Consider the following 22,596-nt stretch of genomic DNA (forward strand, 5'->3'; position numbering starts at 1 on the left):
GGGCACCCTCAGCAAGTTTGTGTGGGGCATTTACCAAGATGTGTGGGGCAGTTGATGCTGAGGAGAAGAGACACCATCCAGAGGGACCTGGACAGGCTGGAGAGGTGGGGCTGTGTGAACCTCAKCAACKTCAACAAGACCTAGTGGCTTCCATTTTCCTCTGAGGAGTTACTTTCATTCTATTATTACAATTGTGCTATGTTGTTGGTTTCCTTCTGATTTTTAATTTTCAGTAATCAGCTTGCAATTCCATTACTATTTTACTGTACTACAGTATATACTATTTAGTATAGAATACTTTAGAATACTCTTAGTTTTCCATTACYATGCAGAATTTGTTGACTCTGCATCAAGCTGGGACAAAAATGCCATGGTTTGAAGCAAGGTGAAACTCCATGAAAAGGTTATGTAAATGAGAGAAGGACACCTGTCCTGTGATTAGACTATGCTAAACAGCCAGACTCATGGAGCCAGGATGCTCCTGGTTTTCCATTACTTCAATCCTTGATAGCATTAATAATTTTTTTTGTGTGTTTATTTTTTTTTGTTTTGTTTTTTTTTTTTTTTTTTTTCTTCCCTGTCAGAAGCAGTTTATTTAATGAGGAAGTGAGTTGTGAAGTTGACTATGTGGGAGGATGCTTAATTTTTAATTTTATTTCCTTCTTTTCTTATACATTCTCATTTTCACTAGTAAGGTATGAGAGAGAACAGAAGACTGATAGAGTCYGATCCAAAACTAAATCTAAATTTAGAGAAAGATGTGTCAACAGGGGGAAGTGGGTTCATGGAACTGAGGACTGGTCAGACTAATTTCAGACTTTGAGGGCAAATTTGAATTGATGACAACTTTTACCAGTAAAGCTTGTACAAGATGTGTTCAAGCACAAAATATCTCTCTGCCAGAGTTGCTCTTGGGGACCCTCAAGGAGCATTTAACAGCTTGGCAGCCTCAGTGACATGTGGCAGGTGGATGTTTTTCCTTCTGTAGTCAGATCTCCAAACTGGCTGGCTGATTCACAGTTTAACTTCGTCCTTTTTTCCTTCCATTTCAGGCAGCTAGTGCCCACTGGGGCAYCACAGAAGGTAGGCCTTTGTTATCTGAGCACAATGTGATGAATTCTTGGGGACAGATGAACCAAGAACAAGTGCATCATTAAATTTCCTGGCTGTTGGAACCACCTCTTAGAGCTCTGGCTATAGGTTGTTCTCGAATGCTGTGTGAAGCAGTGGTTTTGTGATTATTAATAAAAAATGCCACTGCTGGCTCMCTCCACCAGCAGAGATTTGATTCTGTTAAGTTATTGGGTGACAAGAATATTTCTTCTGAGCTACTGGAAGCACAGAATGAGGAATTTGCCTGCTTTTGTGCCAGCTTCTGGGAGCAGACARCACTTGATCATGCAGAAAGCCTGGTGGTGGCTGGTTAACTTGGTATTTCACACAGCAGATGTGAAGGGGAAGCAGGTTTGTGGTGGATCACTGTCTTGTGTCATATGGGGCATTTTTTGGCCAGCCCTACAGCTGGATTTAATGCAGCTGGAGAATGCCCTGAGGCAGAGCTGCAGGCAGTGGCTCAGTTCAAAGCTGATCATTGCCAGCTCCTGGGAATAATTCCKGGGAGGTCTGGGGGCTCAGCTGCAAGGAAGGCAGGGGTCACACAGAGGTGCTGAAGGTGCTCATTACTTTGCCAGAGCTTCTAAAAGCTTACAGACCTGTGCTCTGGGTGGAGAAGAGTGTGGTTCTGGGCATTTCCCCCTTTGCCAGCACACAGGTGATTTTGTGTGGGGATTTTTTTGGTGTATGTGTTGTTTTTTTTTTTCTTAGAAAGTGTTTTTCTTTGAAATGAGTTTCTGTATCACTGGAGTTGTGACTCCATGCTAACACAGAATATGCTAACATACCARGTGTGTTTTGCATGTTCCAGAAGGCAGACCTATTAACAGTTTGATCATGGGGTTAATTTTGGATGGRTATCTGCTGTAATACTGAGATGGTCAGAACTGAATTATCCTTTTAGGTGTATTTTTGTGTGCTTTTTGGGCCTAACCTTAAGCATCTATTAACATTTGCTGCTTCCGATTACTTCCTTTGCTTTCCAATTACTTTCTTTGATGTGAATACTGATGGCACTCACTATTTCTCACCCTTTTTTTTTTTTTTTTTTTTGCAGAGAATCTCCCTGGTCAGTAGCTTTGCAGCTTCCCTTTTCCTAGGAACTTATGCACCCATTGATTACAGTGATGGTAAGCACCCATGGGTAACACGATTTTTTCTCATAGTAACAATTTAACAAGGAAATTTTCCTCTCCATCCCCACCTTACRTAGATGGAGGACACAGTCTCTGTTATTTGTTTTCAGTCTTTAAATTTTAACGACAAATATATTAGATTTTAGGCTAAGTCACTCCTTTCAGTTTGTTGTTTGCTGTGCTTATCTATCCCCATCATACTGATTCTTCTATAAAATGGAGCCACAGAAAAGGTTCTAAAATGCAATACCAGCTTTTCTCATTGTTTTGTGACTTATAAAGGAGTGGTGAAAGATCTTTAAAAGGCATCAAAAGGTCGTGGAATCCTAAACTAAACTTCAGAGTTCTGATATTAGTTCTTTGTTTTTGCTGGTTTAGCTCAGAGTTGCACAGGATGTGAACATGATGTATATTGTGACRATTTTTTTCCCCCCTAACTGGAGTATGGATCTGCAACAGAAATATATTTTCAAAATGAACTAGAAAAAGAAGTATAAATAAARCAAAAAAGTACTAAACCCAGTTAAAAAAACCCCTTTCATATCTTTCTATTCATCATAACAAAGACAAAAAAGTGACAAGACTACTGTCTCTCTTTTCTGTTGTGTGTTATCTCAGTTATCCAGCTTTTAAATGGCAATTTGAAATGGCAATTACAAAGGAAAGCATTTTCCTGGGAGCTGTGCTGTTACTTCCAAATAGCATTTTCTGATTTCTTCTCTGAAACTAAGCGAAGATATATTTCAGAGCTGAAAGGTTAGATAACAAGGCTCTCCAAGGAATTTTTTGCATTATAGAGACATGGTTGACACCCATGTGTTAAGACCAATTCATTTTTTCTCCTTTGTTATTCCATCAAGTCTCAAAGGAAAAGACAAGACACCTCAATTTTAGCTAATGGACAGCTTAACTTGCTATCAGAGCTTCCAGTTATACTTGAGACCTCAGAAATGGCCAGGCAATCCACACTTATTTTGTCACACTTGGGAGATTATTATATCTGTTTTCTGGTTCTGTTCTTTTAGCCAGGTATTTCACAGCTGAATTTTATTTTTTTTGTGCATTATTGGCAACAATAACTCTTTGGAGATTTGCACTTTGCTCCTCAGGCAGGTCCAAATACTGAGCACTTGAGCTGCCCAGCCACCCACTGTATTTCAAAGAAAGATAGTGAGATCTTTAGGTTCTTTTTCTGATAAAGAAACATATTTTTAAATTTTTTTCAATGARAGTGAAATGTTAATTTTGATTCGAATGTTTAAAATTATAAGCATTAAAAGTATCTTGGGTTTGGGTTTATTTTTCTGTTTTTTGGTAATGTTACTTTTCTACTTGGAAGCAAGTGGAGGAAAGCCATGCTTCTCCAATTTCAGAACATGAAAATGTCAGTGTTTGAAAACAAAACATTTTAAAGTAAAGAAAACAAAAATTTGCTCAATTGGAAGCTTTTCTTAAATAATGAGTCACAATTTTCAAACAGCTCCAGGAGAATCTGTTCTGTTACACCTATGGATACTTACAGAACTTGAATGAATGTTATGTGCTGTTCAGAGCATGTAAGATTATTAAATCTCTGTGTGAAAAAAGATAAGAGAACTGAGCAGGATGTCACAGTTCTCTTTGCAAGACAAAAGACTTTTTGGCATTGTAAGCTATATTTTGCCTCATTCGTTCCTTTCCTTTGCTAATATWATGAGAGAGAATTCTAATTCCAGTAATAAAATCTAAGTGTAGTGGATGCAGTAGTTATTTGGATGCAGCTGAAAAACTTGTTTTCTTGCCATTTACAATTTCTTGCAATTCACTTGATCTTTTACTTTGCACTTGTGTATTGTAGTTTAAAATGCATCTCTCAAAATAATATTCAGATAATAGACCTATTCTTCATTTCTGTAGGTTTAACTTCAGGTCATATCATCTTTAAAAGACCCTGTCAAATTGTTTAGCTCCACACAATAACTTATCTCTCTAAATTTGCAGGTTATTGTGGGAAATGTGCTATTCAGTTTCAGGATTTTTTTCCTTTTCTTCTTAAAGGTCCAATCTCGTAAGGTTCAAATCACTCGTGAATGGCTGAGCACCCTGAGTGATTGATTTAAAAAAAAATGGAATTACCTTCTAGTGCAATGAAGAATGATTTTCATTTATATTGTGCAGATGTTAAAAGTGAGATACATCTGGGACCTAAGCAACTTGAACACTTGGGGCATTGTTTCTTTTAGAAGACACCTTAAAGAACAGCAATTCTGCTCTTGACCTAGAGGAGCTTTATCTTTTGAAATGCTTTTCTGAGAGCCTTAGGCAAATTGTGGCTTAGCATACTTGTTTTTTGTTGTTCTATYAAAAAAGGAAGTGTTGGAGTGAAGCCTTTTCAAAAGGAGTGTGGTGGGCTGAATTGACTCCTCCTGTAGCTTGTGTGGTGTCACAGTTACACTGCTCATGGCTTTGGCTCCCTGAAAAGGCAACCAGACCGCTGCAGTGCAGAAACAGATGTGCTTAACTGCTTATAAATCTATGCAAATATTGATCTTTGCTTTGTTGATTAATAAAACCAGTTAGTCTGCATCGTTGGGTCATTGTAATGAAAGTGTTTGTGTTCTCCCCTTTCTACCCCAAGTGTTGAAGCACTTACACTTTTTATATGTGGTAAATATTAGCAACTCCTGATTGTGGTCCTGGCCATTCTATGCTAAAAGTCAGTGATTTTTGCAGTGAGATATGGAAAACTGTTCATCCACTTGTCGACCCTTCCCTCAGTCCTTGCTGAGCCATGGCCTTGGTCCTTGACTTTCAYTGCTGATGGGATGACAAGTCAAAGGCTGCCTTTGAGTTTTGCTTGTTTCCTCCCCTTACTTCTCAGATTATTGCTGATTTTAGATGTTAAACTTTGTGGTGCAGATCATGAGCAGAGGTGCTAGAGTTGAGAATTGGGTGTGCATCACTCCTCATATAATCAGAGGAGCATTCAGCTCTGTTCTTTATTTTCCACYGACTAAAGATTCCCATGCCCACATGGGATAAGATGAGTCCATTTCAGCAGATGAATAGCTCTTCTAAAGCAGTTCTTTATAATAATTCTGATAGTTCTTTAAGGTTGTTTCACATTTTTAAATAAATTTCTGAGGGCAAATTGCCTCATCTATTTTCTCAGGGCATATGGAAGTCCTCGTGCCAATGTGTCTACCAGTCAATAAACTGAAGTGTTGTTTCTGTGTAATGTAAACATTCAGTTATAAAGATTAGAGGTTCTTCTGTTTTATGCAGGAAGGAGGCTGTCCTAATGTCTTGCAAAATTGCGTTGGAGGATACTGGTGAAATGTTTGTCTAGGCTTATGGGGTGTGGAGCAAGAAGGATTTAAAAATAAAAAACTGCAGGAAACAACAACTGACCTTTCTGTAGAAAATTCCTATTTATTTAAAGATTCTTTTACTCACTGAATAATTTAAATTAGTGAAGGCCTTTTAGATCATGGACTTTTCWAGGAAAATTTATGTATTTGTGTATTTCCTTGTAGAAAGCCCTGTCACTCCTKAGAGCATGGAGCACGTGGCTGCTCACACCCTCTAACTCTGAAAAGTGCAGATGGTGACTCTGGGCTAAGTTTCCCTTGTCAGGACACAGTTTACCCTGGGAAGGAGGGCATGGCTGGATTTAGGAGTGATCTCCCTTAGAGAACTGAGAGAAGCTGGAGTAAATCTTGCCATCTTTCCTTTTCTGCATGTGTAGTCGTGATTCTGACAGCAGAAAAGGGATTTGCATCTTTTGCCTGTGGGAGGGTTGTTGCACTTCGTGCTCTATCAAATTCCTGCTGTTACATCACAGGCCAAATATGTTAAATTTGTTTAATATGCCTGAAATGGGATTGATTGATTGATTGATTGATTGATTGATTGATTGATTGATTGATTTGGTTAGAATTAATTCTATTTTTATGTTATTAAGTATAATCCAAATATCCTGCTGTCTGGCTTGAGATATTCCAGTCTCATCTCAAGTGTGCAACACTTTCTGTTTGCAACACTGTGTGGAGCACTGGGTCCAGTCCACGTTGGTGGTGCTCAGAATTGGACTGATAAATACACAGTTTGTTTACAATGCTGTTAAACCCATTTTTAAGTCTGTGTGAAAAAGTCTGCTGGGATTTGATGGGGTGGGCTCATTTGTGCTTGTGTACCCAGCAGCAGAGTGTGTGTGGAGTGTGAAGTGGCCAGCCTCACCATCTTTATGATTTTTACAAAGCTTGAAGATGTACTAAATGGAAGGAAATCCCAGGATTTCCACTGTGGTGGCTGTGTCTGAGATAAATAAACTGTGTTGTAAACAGTGTTTGGAATGAAAATGTCATTAATCTAGAATAAGACTGCTGTGTCCCTGAACAGCACTAACCAGAAGCACATAGAGATTTTCGAGTCTAATGAAATGTTCAATTAAAGGCATCTTGGAGTCATAAGCCAGGGTTGTGGACTGCTCAGGGTAGATTTGGCCATTAACCAACTCCCATTAACTTTTAAATCAGCAATAAAACAGTGAGGAAAGAGCAATGAGAAACCAAACCAAAACTGCACAGCCCTTTCTCAGATTTAGTGATAGTTCTGGTGAGGAAATAGGTGACCAAATCAGTTATTTAGGTTTTTACATGCTGTAAATCTAGACTTCAGGGGTTTGCACACTTGCAGATGTTGCAGATTTCAGCTGAGCTTCYCAGCATTTCTGAAAATCATGACTTGGGTATTCAAAACTGGCCTTGAAGTTAGAGGCTACATTTGAAAAATTGAAAAGGGAAACATTGATATGGGGGAATATGAGTCAACAAGGATTTAGATGCTTGTAGGGTGTTCTGCTCAAAGGCAGGAGTATTGTAAAGCCATCCCACCCAAGGRGATGCTTCTTCATTGTTAGGCCTCTGCTGAGCCCAGCACACCTTCAAATGTCATTATTCTGTCACTTTTAGTTAATTGTAGTGAAATCCTTGTCTAAGTTGGAAGATTTGGGGGGGAGTTGATGGGGAGGCATTGGTCTTCTTGTTTTTACTCATAATTTGTGAATGGGGGGGGGGGGGGGGTGGTTGATGGGGAGGCATTGGTCTTCTTGTTTTTACTCATAATTTGTGAATGACTGAATTGTCTAGTCCACTGTATGTCAGAGAAGAATTTTCTGCTTCTTTTACAGGCAAAAGCTCTCCAGAAACTTGATTATCAGTACTCTTTATTTTWATAAGAGCTGAAACTATTCTCTTCAAATGTAAAATACACATCTGTAAATTTTCTGTTGTTGGAATTGTCTGGTCTTTGTTTAATCCTGTGCATGTCCTGTTTTGATCTGCCCTGTAGGTTCTGGTATGAACTTGCTGCAGATTTGGGAAAAGRCGTGGTCCAAGTCCTGCCTTGATGCTTGTGCCCCTGGGTTAGAGGAGAGACTGGGATGCCCTGTCCCATCCCACTCAGTCCTGGTATGTGCCTGCCTGCAAGAGCTGCAAGCAACACCTGGGGCTTTGTTGGGAGTTCTGTAATGGCCCTTGATTTGTGTATTTGTGTATTTGTGTATTTGTGTATTTGTGTATTTGTGTATTTGTGTGTGCAGTGCTGCTGGTTTAGTATTTCCTGTTGGGTTGTAAAAGTGATTTTCGGAGCAAATGCAGACATTTTTGGAAACTCTTAGCTGGCACCCTCATAGCTTTGTACTCCTTGGATTCTTGCATGCCCTGGGCTGTATGAGAGGCTTTTTGGTAGATGCTCCACTGATAAAATTTTGGGGTCTTTTCTCATCCCCCAGAGCAGCTGGTCACTGCAGAGCTGTGCACAGGCATTTATTGCTGCAGAAACAGAACCAAACATTTGCATTTCTTGACAGAGATCTTGTTTTAAACTGTTTGTGGAGTTAATGAGGTAATCTTTGTGAATAATTTGGGATATTTAAAGCTCCTCAGTTCATGTAGCGTAATGGTGAAATCAAATCAAGCCTCACATCTCCTGAGTAAATGAGTTTAGTCTTCCTACCCAGCACAAAACCAGCTATTCTTYAGCTGGTGCACATGTGAAAAAGTGGAGATACCCATCACCTGAGCCCTTTGAATTCACTGCTGATCTGTCATGGAGCAGAACATATAAAAAAATCTGTAGAGATGTTCTTGTATTTTTTAAGGATAGTTTTCTTCCCCTGATTTTTCTGTCAAATATGGCTTAAAAGAATATGGTTCTTGACCTCTAAAATAATAGGGATCATATTCCAGCATTTGATGCTGTGATGTATATTAATGTTGTGTTTCCTCTTATGTTTGCATTGAATTTCTAATTTCTATCTATTAATATTCATGCATATGTGCAAAACAGATAGATGTGTTTATGTTACTTGATGTGAATAACTGAAGAAAGACCCAAAGCTAAAATGCTGCTATTTATTACCCTATTTCAAAATCTAATCTGAGGGTATTTCTGTGAGGTTCTCAACAACAATGGAAAAAATGCATTAAAAATTTTAAAAATATTCATTTATACCTTAAATGCTCAGAAATTATTCTTGTATCTGCTCCAGGGTTTCAGTTCTGTGTTACAATACATTATGTCATATATTGTAAGATTGCATTTCATTTTTTTTGAGCTTTTTTCCCTCTCTTTCTTTCTTTCTTTCCTTAGGGGCCCATTTCTCCATATTACAGTCAGCGTTATGGGTTTAGCCCAGACTGTAAAATAGTAGCATTTACAGGAGACAATCCAGGTGAGATGATTAACTGTGCAAGATTCAGTGAATATGATTATGTATGTACTGAAATTCTAAATCAATCTTGCTGGTTCTCAGATGCTGCCTATAAAATGAAAGAATATTGTTTTTATCAGCATTAATCCCTCTTTCCAGCATCCTTCCATCACTGATTCTTCTGAGACAGACATGTCTTGGATAAGCTGTGTATGATAAATTAATTCTCCTTTGCCAAGTAATCAGAGGTGAATTCATTTGCCTCTTGATAACTTCAGTTTTTGTTTGCCTGCCCATAAGAAACTATCTCTACTATGGACWAACATTTTAGCTTAGAAGTTATGAATTTAAAAATGCTTTTGTATATTTTCAAGCAAAAAAAATGGAGATGGGCCTTGTTGGCATTCTATAAGGAACTAGTTATCCTTTAGTCAGACTGACAGATCTCATATTTTTGAAAGGAAGGTGTCAATTTGGGGCCAGTTTTTTTAATCCTGAAAACTGTTTCAATATAAAGTAAATTTTTCTGGTTTTCCAGACTGTGAAATTAAAATGCTTACCCATATTACAGTAGCATATGCAGGTTTGAATCATGATAGAAGCTTCACCATGATATATTTTACATTCATATTCTGGGAGTTGGGCAAACTTTGCATTTCCCCAAAGTCCAATTTCTTCTTCTAGAGACTCAAATTCAACTTAGTCCAATAAATATGTGATTAATCTGAAGTGGGAAGTGGGAATGTTCCTCTAAAATGTGTTGTTAATCAAGGGTCCACTGTGTTTAAACTTGAATACATAAGCCATTCCATAATCATACAGTTCTGCAGCCTTTTGTCTTGAGCATTTTTATTTCATTAAATATCACCCTAAAGCTTTGCCCATCTTTTATGGCCCAAGGCCATCAGGAGCATATTTGTGTTTGCAATGTCCAATGTTGTCTCATAGAACAGGCTGTAATTGAGTCAAGGAACTACCTTTGTAGCTGGTGTTCTTTTTGCTTTCAGCATCGCTGGCAGGGATGAGACTTGAAGAAGGAGATATTGCAGTAAGTTAAAACACACTCCTGAAAAATGCCTGAGCCCTCCGATACTCRAAATGCTTGAAATGTAAATAGTGGCAGCTTGCCAGTTAAATGTATCTGCTAGTGTTGATTTGCTGTTTATTGGATTTATGCTTGTTCTATTTCTATCAATCTGTAAGCTGCCTGAAAGATTTTAGCTAAACTCTTGTGACTATTTTTAACTAATGCTCCAGACATTAAAAGCTAAGTCTCCATCTAGTATGTATTTCACTGGCATGACAGCCTAAGTCAGAGCTAGCTTCAACACKAATCCAATTGACTTAATGTGTAATTTAAAAACAATTAGTGCTAATAACAAATGGTTTTAATTTAATTTCTGTATTGCTTTCCATGCACATTGTGATAAGGCTTCAATTATTTTTTTTTCCTCTCCAGATTAGCCTTGGCACAAGTGACACATTGTTTCTGTGGATCCAAGAGCCAACTCCCGCCTTAGAAGGTCATATCCTCTGCAATCCCGTTGATTCTCAAACATATATGGCGCTTTTATGGTAATATMATTTATTTTTTGTACATCTGGGATCAATAATGTATATTTCTTTCTCTGTGTTAGTGCTTTTTATTTCTTCTGCGAAATGATAATGAATAGAACATTCAGCATTCTCTACGGTATATGGCAATCTACTGCTGAAACATTTCCATCAACGTTATAGCATTCCTATTGTTTAATCTGAGGAACTGAAACTGCAGAGTTGTGGAGGATAAATTCTCCTGACAATAAAAGCTGAAATTATTTCGGTGTATGGATAGAGCCAGTTCACTGTGTGTCTCAGGTAATGCATTTAATGTACAGGAATAACAAATCTTCTTGAGACAGAATGTAGAATGTGTGGAGCCTGATCAGGCTGTGTAACTTCTGTGCTCTTCTGGTGGTCCAGCAGGGTCATAATGGAGTAGGTGAAGATTCCCTTTCCAGAGAGGAGCATAATCAGTGCTGTTCAGGGATCTATCAGGCTGTGCTTGAGGAAAATAYTGAGATCTCAAGATACCCAGCTGAGAGTATGTGACTTTGGCTGCTGTGATTTGAGAGGTGTTAGCCAGGTAGGTGCAAAGGTGGCCTGGAGCTGTTTGCCCTCACTGAGCCACTCTATCCTGAATTAAAACATCCAAACTRGGCCATAGTGATTTGGCAAACATTTGCAAGTAATACGGGGATAAATTTTGTACCTAAATCTCCTGGAATTTAGATGCTTGAAACTCAAAACTTCAGCAAAGCTCACATCTGCCCTGGAGCTGTAGTAGATGAGATGTACAGCACAGATGTAGATGACAAGGTGAACAGTGTCCATGAAGTGAGTTCAAAACCATGATGTCAATTGCAGGTTACTGAGTTTTACTGTGTGGTTTTTCAGCAGCTTTTGTTGCTTGTGTTGTTTTGTTTTGGATTTTTTTGTTTGTTTGTTTGCTTTGTTTTGAATTTACATTTAAGTTTTTCTGTTACCCAATGTTTTCTTTACTTTTGCTGTGTAAAAGCGCTGTATAAACACCCTGTTCATAAGAGGAAAGGAAAGCAGAGAAATGTGTCTCACCATCTCTGCTCTGTGTTCCTCAACACCYCCTGTAAAAGTTGTTCTCTCTTATCTCTCTTTTCCTTCTCTCTTTCCATAATGAAGTGATTGTATCTTTTAACTGGCCCGGCTTTATTCAGCTGATTAACCAACCAACAATATCAAGTAAAGGAACAAATTGCCTCAAAAATCTAGAGCTAAACATTTTGGAAAAAGCATGATGTATGTTTGTGTGTTACAGTTTTAAGAATGGTTCTCTGATGAGGGAGAGGATCAGAGATGACTGTGCTTCAGGTTCCTGGGATGAATTCTCCAAAGCCTTGTCATCAACTGCTGCTGGAAACAATGGGAACTTGGGTAAGAACCTTAGCAGGGTTGGGACTTTGAGGGTTTCCWTAGACACATACTGGAGTAGGTGTTGTACCTTTTTTTTTACTTGGGTCATGGTAAAGGTTGAGAATTAGGTTAACTAGAGCAAGGAAAATTCATTATGTGTGCTTTGAAATGCTCCGTTGACAGCCTGAGTGTCATCACAGTGTTTTCCTTCAATATTCACTAAATARGAAACTTATATTTATCTCCTTTGTTCATTGGAAGAGTGTTAGTAGCATCTTAGCTGCAGAGTGTTTAAAATCAGTATTTTCTGAAGGAGGCTTTCATTTAAATTTATTTATTTTTCTGAAGACTCAAGCCAAGTGAATTAAATAGCTCCATATTATTTCTTTCTCAGTAATTACTTCTTGTTCATGCATGTGTACAAAGCAGTGATGTCAAGGATACCCAGATTTTCTACATTTTCTGCATTTCCCYCACTGTATGTCACAGAATCTTTTCATCCTTGTTCTCCCCCCCATATAATGGTTAATGAATGAAATGTAAGAAAATTATGATGATGGAAATATTTTAAAAATACTATTAAACCCATGGATTTGAATTTTTGCATTGTTTTCTTTCCTACGGCTTARCATTTTATGAGACTAATGGATAGCTCTGAAATAAGCTGTTGAAAAGTGAGCACATGTTTGATCAAGATTAAGATGGACCAATTGCAGAGCAGGGTTTGAAATCATCACCATCATCTTAGGTGTAAATTGATATCAGTGAAATTAATGTAAAAATTATRTGTAACAAAGTTTTACAATGTAGATATTTAAGCTATGGAAGACTTCACTCCTTAGCAAAGTGAATTTAAGATAGAGCCTCTTGACACTGTGAGATTAGATTTTTCATTTTTAGAAGCTCTGTTATGTTGTCTGTCAAATCCAGTCTCTGTGGGGTATTAAAATGACCGACAATCTCTTTTCACTAGAAGACAAATCAATTCAGGTGTTTTAGAAAATGGKAAGAAATTATTCTAAAATCCCAAAGTCAGCCTCTTTAGACATTAGTAGTCTCTTAGTAGTCTCTTAGTATTAAAAAAAATGGGAGTTGATGAAAATATTGTTACTGAACCAGGATAGTGCCTTAAAGTTTTAAATTCTGTGTTATAGTATATTCACTTGGATATCTCACTCCCGTATAAACTGAGTGTTTAATGGAAGTAATCCTCAATAACCAGTATGCTAGAATGATCTCTGGGTAAACCTGTAAAAATGCAGTAATCTCCCTAATTTGAGTGCCTGGGGGAAGCAAAGCAAAGGCATCACTAGTTAAATACCCCCCCTTTTGTCCCTGCTCTCCCTGTTCCATGAGAAGGTGCCTCTGCAGAGCTTTGGAAGTCGGAATTGAAATGTTGGGATGTTCATCCCCTGACAGGGCCTGCAGATCTGTGACACACAGAGTTGCTTACTGGCGAGTTTGCTCTATGTTTAACCAAAAAGGTTATGTGTGCTAAAGCACAGTGTTATTTTGGGTTTTGTTTTGCCAATAATCACAGATCTCATAGAGCAGCACAGTTTTGTTCCAAGATTTGAACCTTAGAAACTCTCCTTAGTTTCTCAGCTATTCTGTTCAGTCTTTTCTGTCCTCATTTTTTCTGGTCTCCTTTCTTGAGTATCTTTTCTGACCAACCCTTCTTGCCATCAACACAAAAGAATTTTTTTTCACAGTTTTTGTCTAGCTGCCTACAAAGCATTAYAGCATTTCCTCAGATCTCATCAAAACTATTCAGAGACCAGCTCTGCTTCGTGACTTAAAATATCTGATGTTCTCTAATAAGCTCATGAAATCTAATCCAGGGTATGAAATGTTCCAATATTCCYGTACTCCTTTTACCAGCTTGCCATTTTTTTCTGTGTGTCTGTGTTTTTTCTTTTATTCTTTCACCCTTGCAGATGACCTACTCAGACTATTTCTAGTATGTGTTATGTATTATCTGCATTACTTGCAAATGTGTGTGTTGTGGTAGATGTTCCCTCTTTGSTAGGCTTGTTGTTTATTACATTGTTGGGCATCCTTAAAATCCACATTTTGTAAATTGAAAGGTTCATAAAATTATAGAATATCTGGAGCTGGAAGGGACCCTCTGGGATCATTGAAGTCCAGCTCCTGGCTCTGCACAGGAGAGCCCCAGGGATTCACCATGTGGCTCAGAACATTGTGAAGAAGTCGATGTGTGGACTGAAATGAATAAACAAACAGGCTGTGTGGTGACTCACATGTCCAAATACATGATAAACATGTATTATTATTTTAGCTGTGTGCAGAAATAAAATTTCAGCTTTGGGCCTGGGAGTAAACATGACACTCTTTAATGTTCCTTGGTGCAGGTTTCTACTTTGATGTGATGGAAATTACTCCTGAAGCAGTTGGGATTCACAGATTCAACAGAGACAACCAAAAGGTAGGAATAACCTAGTTAATGTCTCAGACTTTGAAGGAGTGCTGTCAAGGCTTCAAATCTTTGCCATTATCTTTTTTCTTTGTTTTTCCTTTCATCTGAAATATTTGTTTTGCAGTTTCATTTAGTGATGCAGGTCCCTGGGATGATTTTCATGAGGAAGTATTTGGTCTGTAGCTTGAGAACATCTACAGARCAATGTCTGAACTAGAACTTATATGGTATTTTTTTTGTATTATAGTTTCTTTACTGGAAAATGTGGAGTTATTGAAACCAACACTGTCTTCGAGATAGGATTAACTTTAAGCTTACTGTGAACTTAGTACATGACTTAGTCCTKTTTTTTTAAATCTTAGACACATAGATAAGGATGTGTTGAAACTTTGGGTTGTAATATTTTGTCTACATGTGATAAACTGACGATCTCATTTTGCTGTCCTGCATGACTTGGAGTAACCTACAACTCACACAGTTGTATGTAAGCATGCACTTAGTGAAATTAAATAGAAATTAAGTTGTGGGAAGTTCTTTGTATCTGTTTCCTTTTTTTTTTTTTTTTTTTTTTTTTTTTTTTTTTGTTTTTGTTGAGGAATGGCTGTTGTTTGAGTGCCTGGCTTTCAGGGTGGTACTGAAACTCAAGAGATGTCTTTGATCAATCATGACTCCCAGTCAATTAGACCCCACGTAGGTGAACAGAGATTGATGCTATCTGGTGTTTGCAGTGCAGCTCCACTCTCTTAAGTGTTGGCTGTTAAATGAATGCTTAATCACTTCTGGCTCTTACTGCAGTGCACTGAGAAACTCAGCTTCGTGTGAGGGATTCCTTGTATTTATTTGCAGTTTAACATTCCCCGGCTTCTGTTGCCTTTCTTGTATTCTGGTTGATGTCAGGACAGAGAAATGTTATATATAGAAACTAAAAAAATTAATGAAAAAATTACATGGTTTCACTTGTGTGCAGACAGAAATAGATTTAAACTTCGTGACATTGCTTAATTCATCTGAAATTTATCTAAAAATTTTATATTTTTGAGATATTGATTCTTAAGCAGCCCTTGATGGTGGGAAATTCATAGAGAAAAGTTTACAAATTTCCCTAAACCCTTTCCTGTTGTTTATCAACTTCAAGTTCGATGCATTTGCCAACAGCACCGAGGTTAAGGGTTGTGTTCTCTGTCACGAGTCTTTAGGTCCCTCTCGTGTGCATGAGTGAAGAACTGACCCCAGAAAAGAGCAGACTTCAGGGTGAAGACAAGGATAACCAGTTAAACCTGTCTTGTGTTTTTAACCACTCTCCATTGTGTGCTGGCCAAGGTGTTAATTTATCCCCTCTTTGGTGCAGGTTTCAAGCTTTCCAAAGGAAGTAGAAATACGAGCGTTGATTGAAGGGCAGTTCATGGCCAAGAGGATTCATGCTGAAAAGCTGGGGTATAGAATCTGTAAGTATGATGGGAACTAATGGCCCTGGAGGCCAAAGGCAACAATGTCAGTGCTGTGATTCCTGTCCTGCCTGATGCATACAGACACTGCTATGAATCCTGAATTTGGTCTCTTGGAAGAATCATTGATGGTGAGCTGGGAGCAAGTTTTTGTGGGTGTTAACTTCAGAAGCACCAATGGTTTAGCTTTAGGAAGGCTTCTATTTCAAGTATTCTTGCTGTTTCATTGTTTCTGAACTGCATTATCCCTTTTTAAACAAAAATTTGATAGCTTGTTAAGTGAAAAGAAGACTAACCTTCTGCCTGAAGCACAAGACTATAAGTTAGAAAATCTGAAATTTGTGCTCAGTTCCTGGATCTGCCATAAGATGGTCACCTGCCTCTTTATCTCAGCTTTCTGTTAATAAAGCAGAAACCCTTTCTCTGTCTTGGCATTTAGAAAATGAGAGATCCTGCTTCCTAGATTTCATATGAATAGTTTAAAGCACATTGGAACAACAAAGTCAGCCTGTATTTTACCTACAGAAGTTGGATCAGATGATTGCTAGGTGTACAATTCTACAAAAATAATACAGGCAAGTTTGTAAGATTTTTGTTGGTGTTTTCTGTCACTGTATYAGCCAGTGGCATCTTAAAAATGCTGAATTAACTTATCTGGAAGGTTTTAAATAAATATTTTATTTTTAAAAATCATATTAATTTTATTTACATCCTGACCTCCTTCTTCACAAGTCATTGCTTGATTCCTGCCTCCAGGCTTTTATTAATAATCATGAAGGATGGAATATTTTTATTGTTCATTTTTAAGAGAGAACTCCAGGAGCTGAAAGTTGAGAAAATGCAGAGATACTGGAACAAATCACAGGGCTTGACAACACCACCTCATAAATTTATGCTGTAAAGGTTTTCGTGTTATATATTTTCTTATATAGTTGAAACTGTATTTATTTATGGAGGTTATTTATGGAGACAGGCAGAGTTTCAAATAGACTGTGTTTAAAATACCTGTTTATCCTTCATTTTTAGATTCTGCTGCACCAAAATCTTGGCTTATGCAGCCTAGAAAGCTSATGGCTGAGGACACTTTTGCACTCTGTAAATGTCAGGGGTTAGTCAAGCTCCAGAGTGTGAGAAGAACTATTTGAGATATCAGACAACCCTGACACAGAAACAAATGGGGAGAAATTGTCTGTAAATACATTTAGGCTGACTAGGACAACGAAAAATCTAGATAGTTTTAGGATGTGGTTTAATAAGCTTTAAGAATTCTTCATTAATATTTTTTTAGATGCTGTAGATGCCTGCAATGAAAAGGAGACACATGTGATTGGATTGTATTGCTATGGATTCCTTGGAATATCATACACTTTGGTTTTGTTGCATCCCTAGGGCCTTTTAGCTATTTGGTAACTTAACAGATGAGTTTCTTTAAAAAAGAACTGCTGTATATCRTGTGGGCTGTGTGCATCTCCCACTTCTCCTCAGTGGTATTATTTAAATGTCATAGTCTGTTATTTGTGTAGTGATGGCAGGCTCACATCTGCATTTGTTGTGTGACAGCTCTGAAAACAGGGTGTGTTCTGAGCGTGTTTCAGGGTATGGATGAGCATTGTGGGAATTACTCCGGCGTTGCCAGACTTTCTCTTGTTTAATAGCTGCTGTTTTCCATTTTTTTTTTTTTTTTTTCCTTCTTCTTCTTTTTTTCCTTTTAATGTGATTTAAAAGCTTATTTATTTTTTGGATGAAATATGCAGTCAGGACCCTTGTGTTTATTCAATTCCTTTTAGGCCTTGCCTACATGGGGGATTTACTTTGATATTTCCAGGAATCAAGCTGATTTGCATTCAGAAATACAATCACAGCAGTGTAAATCTTGGCGCTTTTTTTTTCTTTTTTTCTTTTTTTTTTTGTTTTGTTTTGTTTTGCTTTTTTTGTTGATGATGTTTGCACCAGTGGAAAAATACAGTAAGAAGTGCTCACAAGATCTGGAAGGTTCTGTGATGACACCTATTAGGTGGATGTGTAACAAAAAAATACGTGACATGGTCAGCCACAACAAATGCCTTGCTGCGGTGCCATGAGGTTTGTGTGGTGCATGTGAGTCAGAAACCTGGCTAAGAATTTCCCTAGCTCTGGCACCAAGGTGCTGGAAAATTATTTTGGCAGCTGTGAACCTGCCTCTCTGTTCTTGGGCCAAATGCAGTTGGGGATGGCTGTAATCAGAAAAGCAACAGCGTACGTGAAAGAGAATTTTGTAGAAATAAACAAACAAAAATCTGCCATATAGAGCTCTTGGTTATGCACTGTGAACACGACAAACATTAGATAATCCYTTAGAATTTGCTTCCAGTTAATGAATGTATTATCTTGCTAGGAGCAGTGTTGTGAATCCTCRGTCTAGCTGGTGCTGTGGGAAGGTGTGCAATGATGCTGAAAGAGCTTTTTATATGTCAGGTTTTGTTCCCAGTTGGATATGTCCGGCACATTATAGATCTGATATAAATTACAAATAATWGTTTAAAATACCCCTTAAAACAGCTTTTCAGGTGCTGTTTGTGCTGCCTGTGACACGAGCTCAGATTTCAGTGCTGCTTTGGCGCCAGTAGAGGGCAGGGGATTCTGTCTCATGAATTTTGTCTCGGAGGCTGGGTTGTGTCAGCCTTGCTCTGAAAACGGCACACAGCCGCCAGATGATCCTTAGGAGAAAGGTTAAACCTTATATTAATTGTGATTTAAGGGCTTTCAAAGTGTGTGTCACTCTGGTCTAATTGCTCTAATCTTTCTCAATCAGGTTTCAGAGGAAATCATTCAGTAACACCCTGTATCCTGTTTTGCTTATGTGCTTAAGGGGTGGACTGAGTGCTCAATCTAGAAACAAACAAGTGAAGTTTGGTCTGTCCCTGCTGTTTACATCCTCCCATTCAGAGATCATGAAGATAACGTGAAGGTTCACTGTTTTGCCTTTATTTTCCTGAATTTTGGCTGTATCATAAACACCTTCTGTTTTGTCACTTCCTTTTACTGCTTGCAGCCATTCCCCATGAAATCCAAGCTCAGAACTGGAACTCAGAGGCTGGACATGCAGCCACTCTTACTGCATGGTTTGGGGACTCTCTGAAGTCAAAACTTGGAGGAGAAATGACAGTGTCACTGGCAGCTCAGTGACACAGGTGATCACAGCAGCTGTGCAGCTGTCAGTGGCACAGACTGATCTGCCAGTATATGTTTCAATAATCTTGATAAACACTTCAGAATTGCTCCAATTCCTCACCACACAATCCTAAAGTTCATCCTAAAATGGACCCTGACTGGAGATGTTGCAACAGTCATTGCTCAGACCTAGTGAAACTGTCCTGATGAGGACCCCTAAAACTGATTAATTTTGGGAGCAAAATCCATCCCCCTCCTTACTCACAGGTGAAGTAAATATTGCCGTGATGTATGTTACATATGCTGAGGGAAAACAGCACACAGACAGGGGCTCTGTGTTGATCACACATGTGGTCAATAGATATTTAAATTACATTCTGCTCTACAGCGCAGGAATCCTCATGTCAATGGTAATCTGAGCCCTGAGTCAACACATATTGKGTCAGGTGTGTGCTGGAGTTGTGTTCAATAAGATTTTGTGGGACTGCAGCAGCAATTAATGAATCCTGCCATGTAGGAAAGCTGTTTATGTGGAGTGGGGTCTGTGTTGAAGCTGCTAACTTTGGGCAGGGCTTTCTGCCTTCATGTTTTTGTGCCTGTTACTGGGTTCATAATACTCACTGATAATTCTCCAGTTTCCCAGTATGCTGTCCTGTCACTTTTGTACCTTTAGCAATCTGGTTCTGCCACCCAGCTGCCATCAGCAGGGGCAGGGGGATAGAAGGTGCCACATTTTACAAGTGCAAGCTTTGTCCATAAAACCCCATTTCTGTGATTATTGTGTGATTTATAGTTTCTTGCATACATAAATCCATCACTCACAAATAACGTTGGTGCCCTGAATTCTAGTGACTGTTTGTGCTTGAGTGCTGGCTGGGGCGACACTGACATGCCTGTGGCTTTGCACTGCTGTAAGAATGAGCTGATTTTTTTCTTTGGTGGGGTGCATTCTTAAAAAAAAAATCGAAATCTTGCAGTGCTAAGAAGAAAAAGGGGAATGTGAGACCATGCTGGGCCTGATTTCTCAGAGATTTGAGGGGCCACTTACATTTCTGAAGAACTCGACCTAAGATTACATGAGGGCAAACTCCAAGGTGACAAATTTCCTTTTTCTTCAGCTGGTGTTTTCTTCTGATGCTCTTCTCAGCAGGCTGGAGGTAGCAGTAACATGTGGCTTTGTCTGCAGGGAAGGCAGTCTGATGGAGTCAGGGATGCCCAGAAAATAGAATCAGAGAATCACTARGGTTGGAAAAGACCTCCAAGAYCATCACACCAAACATTTGACCCAATAGCACCATGCCCACTAAGACACGTCATGAAGTGCCACACCTGCATGTTTTCTGGACATTTCCAGGGGCAGTGATTCCACCAGATCCCTGGGGAGCCTGTTCCAAACCATCAATTAGTACAACATGGAGCAGTTGTGTTTCATTGTTCCTGGTGTCACATGGAGGCACAGAAACCCAAAGGTGAGATGTGAGGCTGTGCTGGAGGATGAAGTGGGTCTCCTGTTTGGCAAAGCTGGATGCCACTGGTCCTCAGGATGCTCCAGGGATGCCTTTGTGTCTGGMTCTGAGACTGATTTTCCTGCTGGTGGTTGTTTGGACTGTCTGGCATTTGTGATGGTGTTCTCCAGTACTYTTGTGGATTATTGGGAACGTGGGGACACTTGCGTCAGCCTTTGCCTGCACTGCTAAGTGTGTGTTTACTCCAGTTGTAGCAGTGTTTTGGCTGAAATAAGGAACACTGGGAGTGAGGCCATTTTGTAGTTGCATACAGATTAAATTGATGTTTATGCCCTGCGGGATTTAAATTTCTTGGAGAAATCAATACTAAAATGTTGTGCTGGCTTCGTGCTTGTCTCTTGCTGTTTTGCTGCTGAGAGTGCTGATGGTGTTTCAGCAGCACGAGGGTGCTGGCTTTGTTAGGGGCCTTTTGCTTCAGCAAGCTTGTGAAAACACTTTAAAAATTATTAGAGGACAGCGACAGGATGAAGCTTTCTTTGTGAAAATATAGTGAATAATGTTAACAGCCAGACTGGAACACGTGGAACAGAGATGGGCAGAGTGTGCTGCTTGGCAGTACAAAGAGACCTCAGAAATGCCTCRCCATTACATCTTAAACCTATATTTTTGAGGGAGGAGTGTTGGCTCAAGAAGTACTTTGAAATGCATCAGAGGCAGGATCTTCCTCCCAGATAAGCCAGTCATTCTGCTGCAGAGGATATTTGTATTTTCTGATGAAACTTCTGGCTGATAAGACTGCCAGTGTGAGATGGGCAATAGCTTGCCAAGAACTTGACTGTATCCCCTTTAATTTTTCACAGAGCATCAGACTTTTATCACGTAGCTGAGCCTTCTAGGCACGATTAAGCAAGGCTTGGTTTTAAGCCAGTGATCTGGAAAGGTTGGTTAGCTCATTACCAATTCTCTAACCAAGTATTTTACAAAAAAATTGCTTTTTATCATTACTTGGCTCAGGAGAGTAAAGTATTAGTTTAACTAATTTTTTTAAGGTTTAGATAAAATGTCTCTGAAGGAAATGACCTCATGTTCTATAAGGAAGCTGCTTACGTGCTCTAGAATTTTTCATGCAGTGGCCATTGTCTTGCTTTTATTTTGTTTTATTGTTGTCATATATATACAGGAAACACAATGAAGACAGAAAATCTGAAGAGTTAATAAAAAGATTGGAAAGGGTACTATCTGTCTTTCTTTTCTGACACAATGATAAAATGTTGTCGTTGTTTGAACAATTGCTTTTAATGTTTGGTCAGCAAAAGACCAAGTATGTAAATGGTTCAATTCCTGTACCCTGATCTTAGGAGAGATTGTTTATGGCTCTGTCAGAGGTGGTACTGTTCAGGCACTACTCAGAAAAATAGCCAAGCTATCAGTTTGCAGGGTTTGTTAGAGCTTTGTGGATCTCTGGAAGCTRGGGACTTGGAGATCAGTTGGGTTATCTACTAAATCTCCTTTTATTGCTTGTTTTTTGAGACTGATCTACAGTTTTAAATCCAATTAGATTAGCAAGGGAATGACACGACTGCAGTCTATAAGTACCTTCTTGGGGAAAGGAAACTTGACAGTATAGGACTCTTGAGCCTTACAGACAGAAACATTATGGTTCAATAACTGGAAGCTGAAAGCAGGCAAACCTCAAATGACAAGCAAGGTGCAGATTTTTAACAGAAACTGAAATCAAACAGTACAGCAATTGACAGTGGTGTAGTGAATTCTTTAGCACTGGCAGTTTTAAGAACAARATTTTTTTCCCCTCTAAAACCTGGTGCTCTGGTCCAAAGAGATCATTTATGTTACAGAAGAGTGAGTTTAAAAGGTGAGAGTCATCCATTCCCTGTTGGACACATGGGAATCTGTAAGAAATGCCATTGCTAGGAAGTTCAYCTGATTCACAGCTATATAACATTGCTGTGTATTAATCATTTATTCCCACAGCAGCTTCTCGTATCACTGTAACTGATGCCCTGTTTTCACAATCATTCTGCTTATAAAATACTACATTTACCTTAATTGACACTTAGTGAAATCCTACATATTTATTACTTTAAAATCTTTCTTCCTGTGTCTTCCTGTATTTTCGTTTTTGTGGCTCAAATGTGACAGTCCTGTTAGGGAACTCTAATCAGCTCTCCCAAGATTCACTACTCCCTCCAGCTGTTTTTTTCTTTTT

At 38.8% G+C, this 22,596-nt stretch overlaps 1 protein-coding gene across 2 annotated transcripts in view; it reads left to right on the forward strand.

The window, feature by feature from the left end:
* Window positions 1–22,596, forward strand: part of XYLB (xylulokinase) — an 81,109-nt gene that overhangs the window by 10,305 nt on the left and 48,208 nt on the right. For both annotated transcript variants that reach the window (XM_057365406.1, XM_057365407.1), the window contains 8 exons: window positions 2,171–2,243; window positions 7,581–7,699; window positions 8,883–8,964; window positions 9,951–9,991; window positions 10,403–10,518; window positions 11,777–11,892; window positions 14,244–14,317; window positions 15,657–15,753. In XM_057365406.1, the coding sequence (XP_057221389.1) occupies window positions 2,171–2,243; window positions 7,581–7,699; window positions 8,883–8,964; window positions 9,951–9,991; window positions 10,403–10,518; window positions 11,777–11,892; window positions 14,244–14,317; window positions 15,657–15,753 (718 nt within the window). The remainder of the gene's footprint in view (window positions 1–2,170; window positions 2,244–7,580; window positions 7,700–8,882; window positions 8,965–9,950; window positions 9,992–10,402; window positions 10,519–11,776; window positions 11,893–14,243; window positions 14,318–15,656; window positions 15,754–22,596) is intronic.

The sequence above is a fragment of the Malurus melanocephalus genome, unplaced genomic scaffold, assembly GCF_030028575.1.
Source record: "Malurus melanocephalus ecotype Western Australia unplaced genomic scaffold, MMel_1.1 scaffold_52, whole genome shotgun sequence".
Lineage (NCBI taxonomy): Eukaryota > Metazoa > Chordata > Aves > Passeriformes > Maluridae > Malurus > Malurus melanocephalus.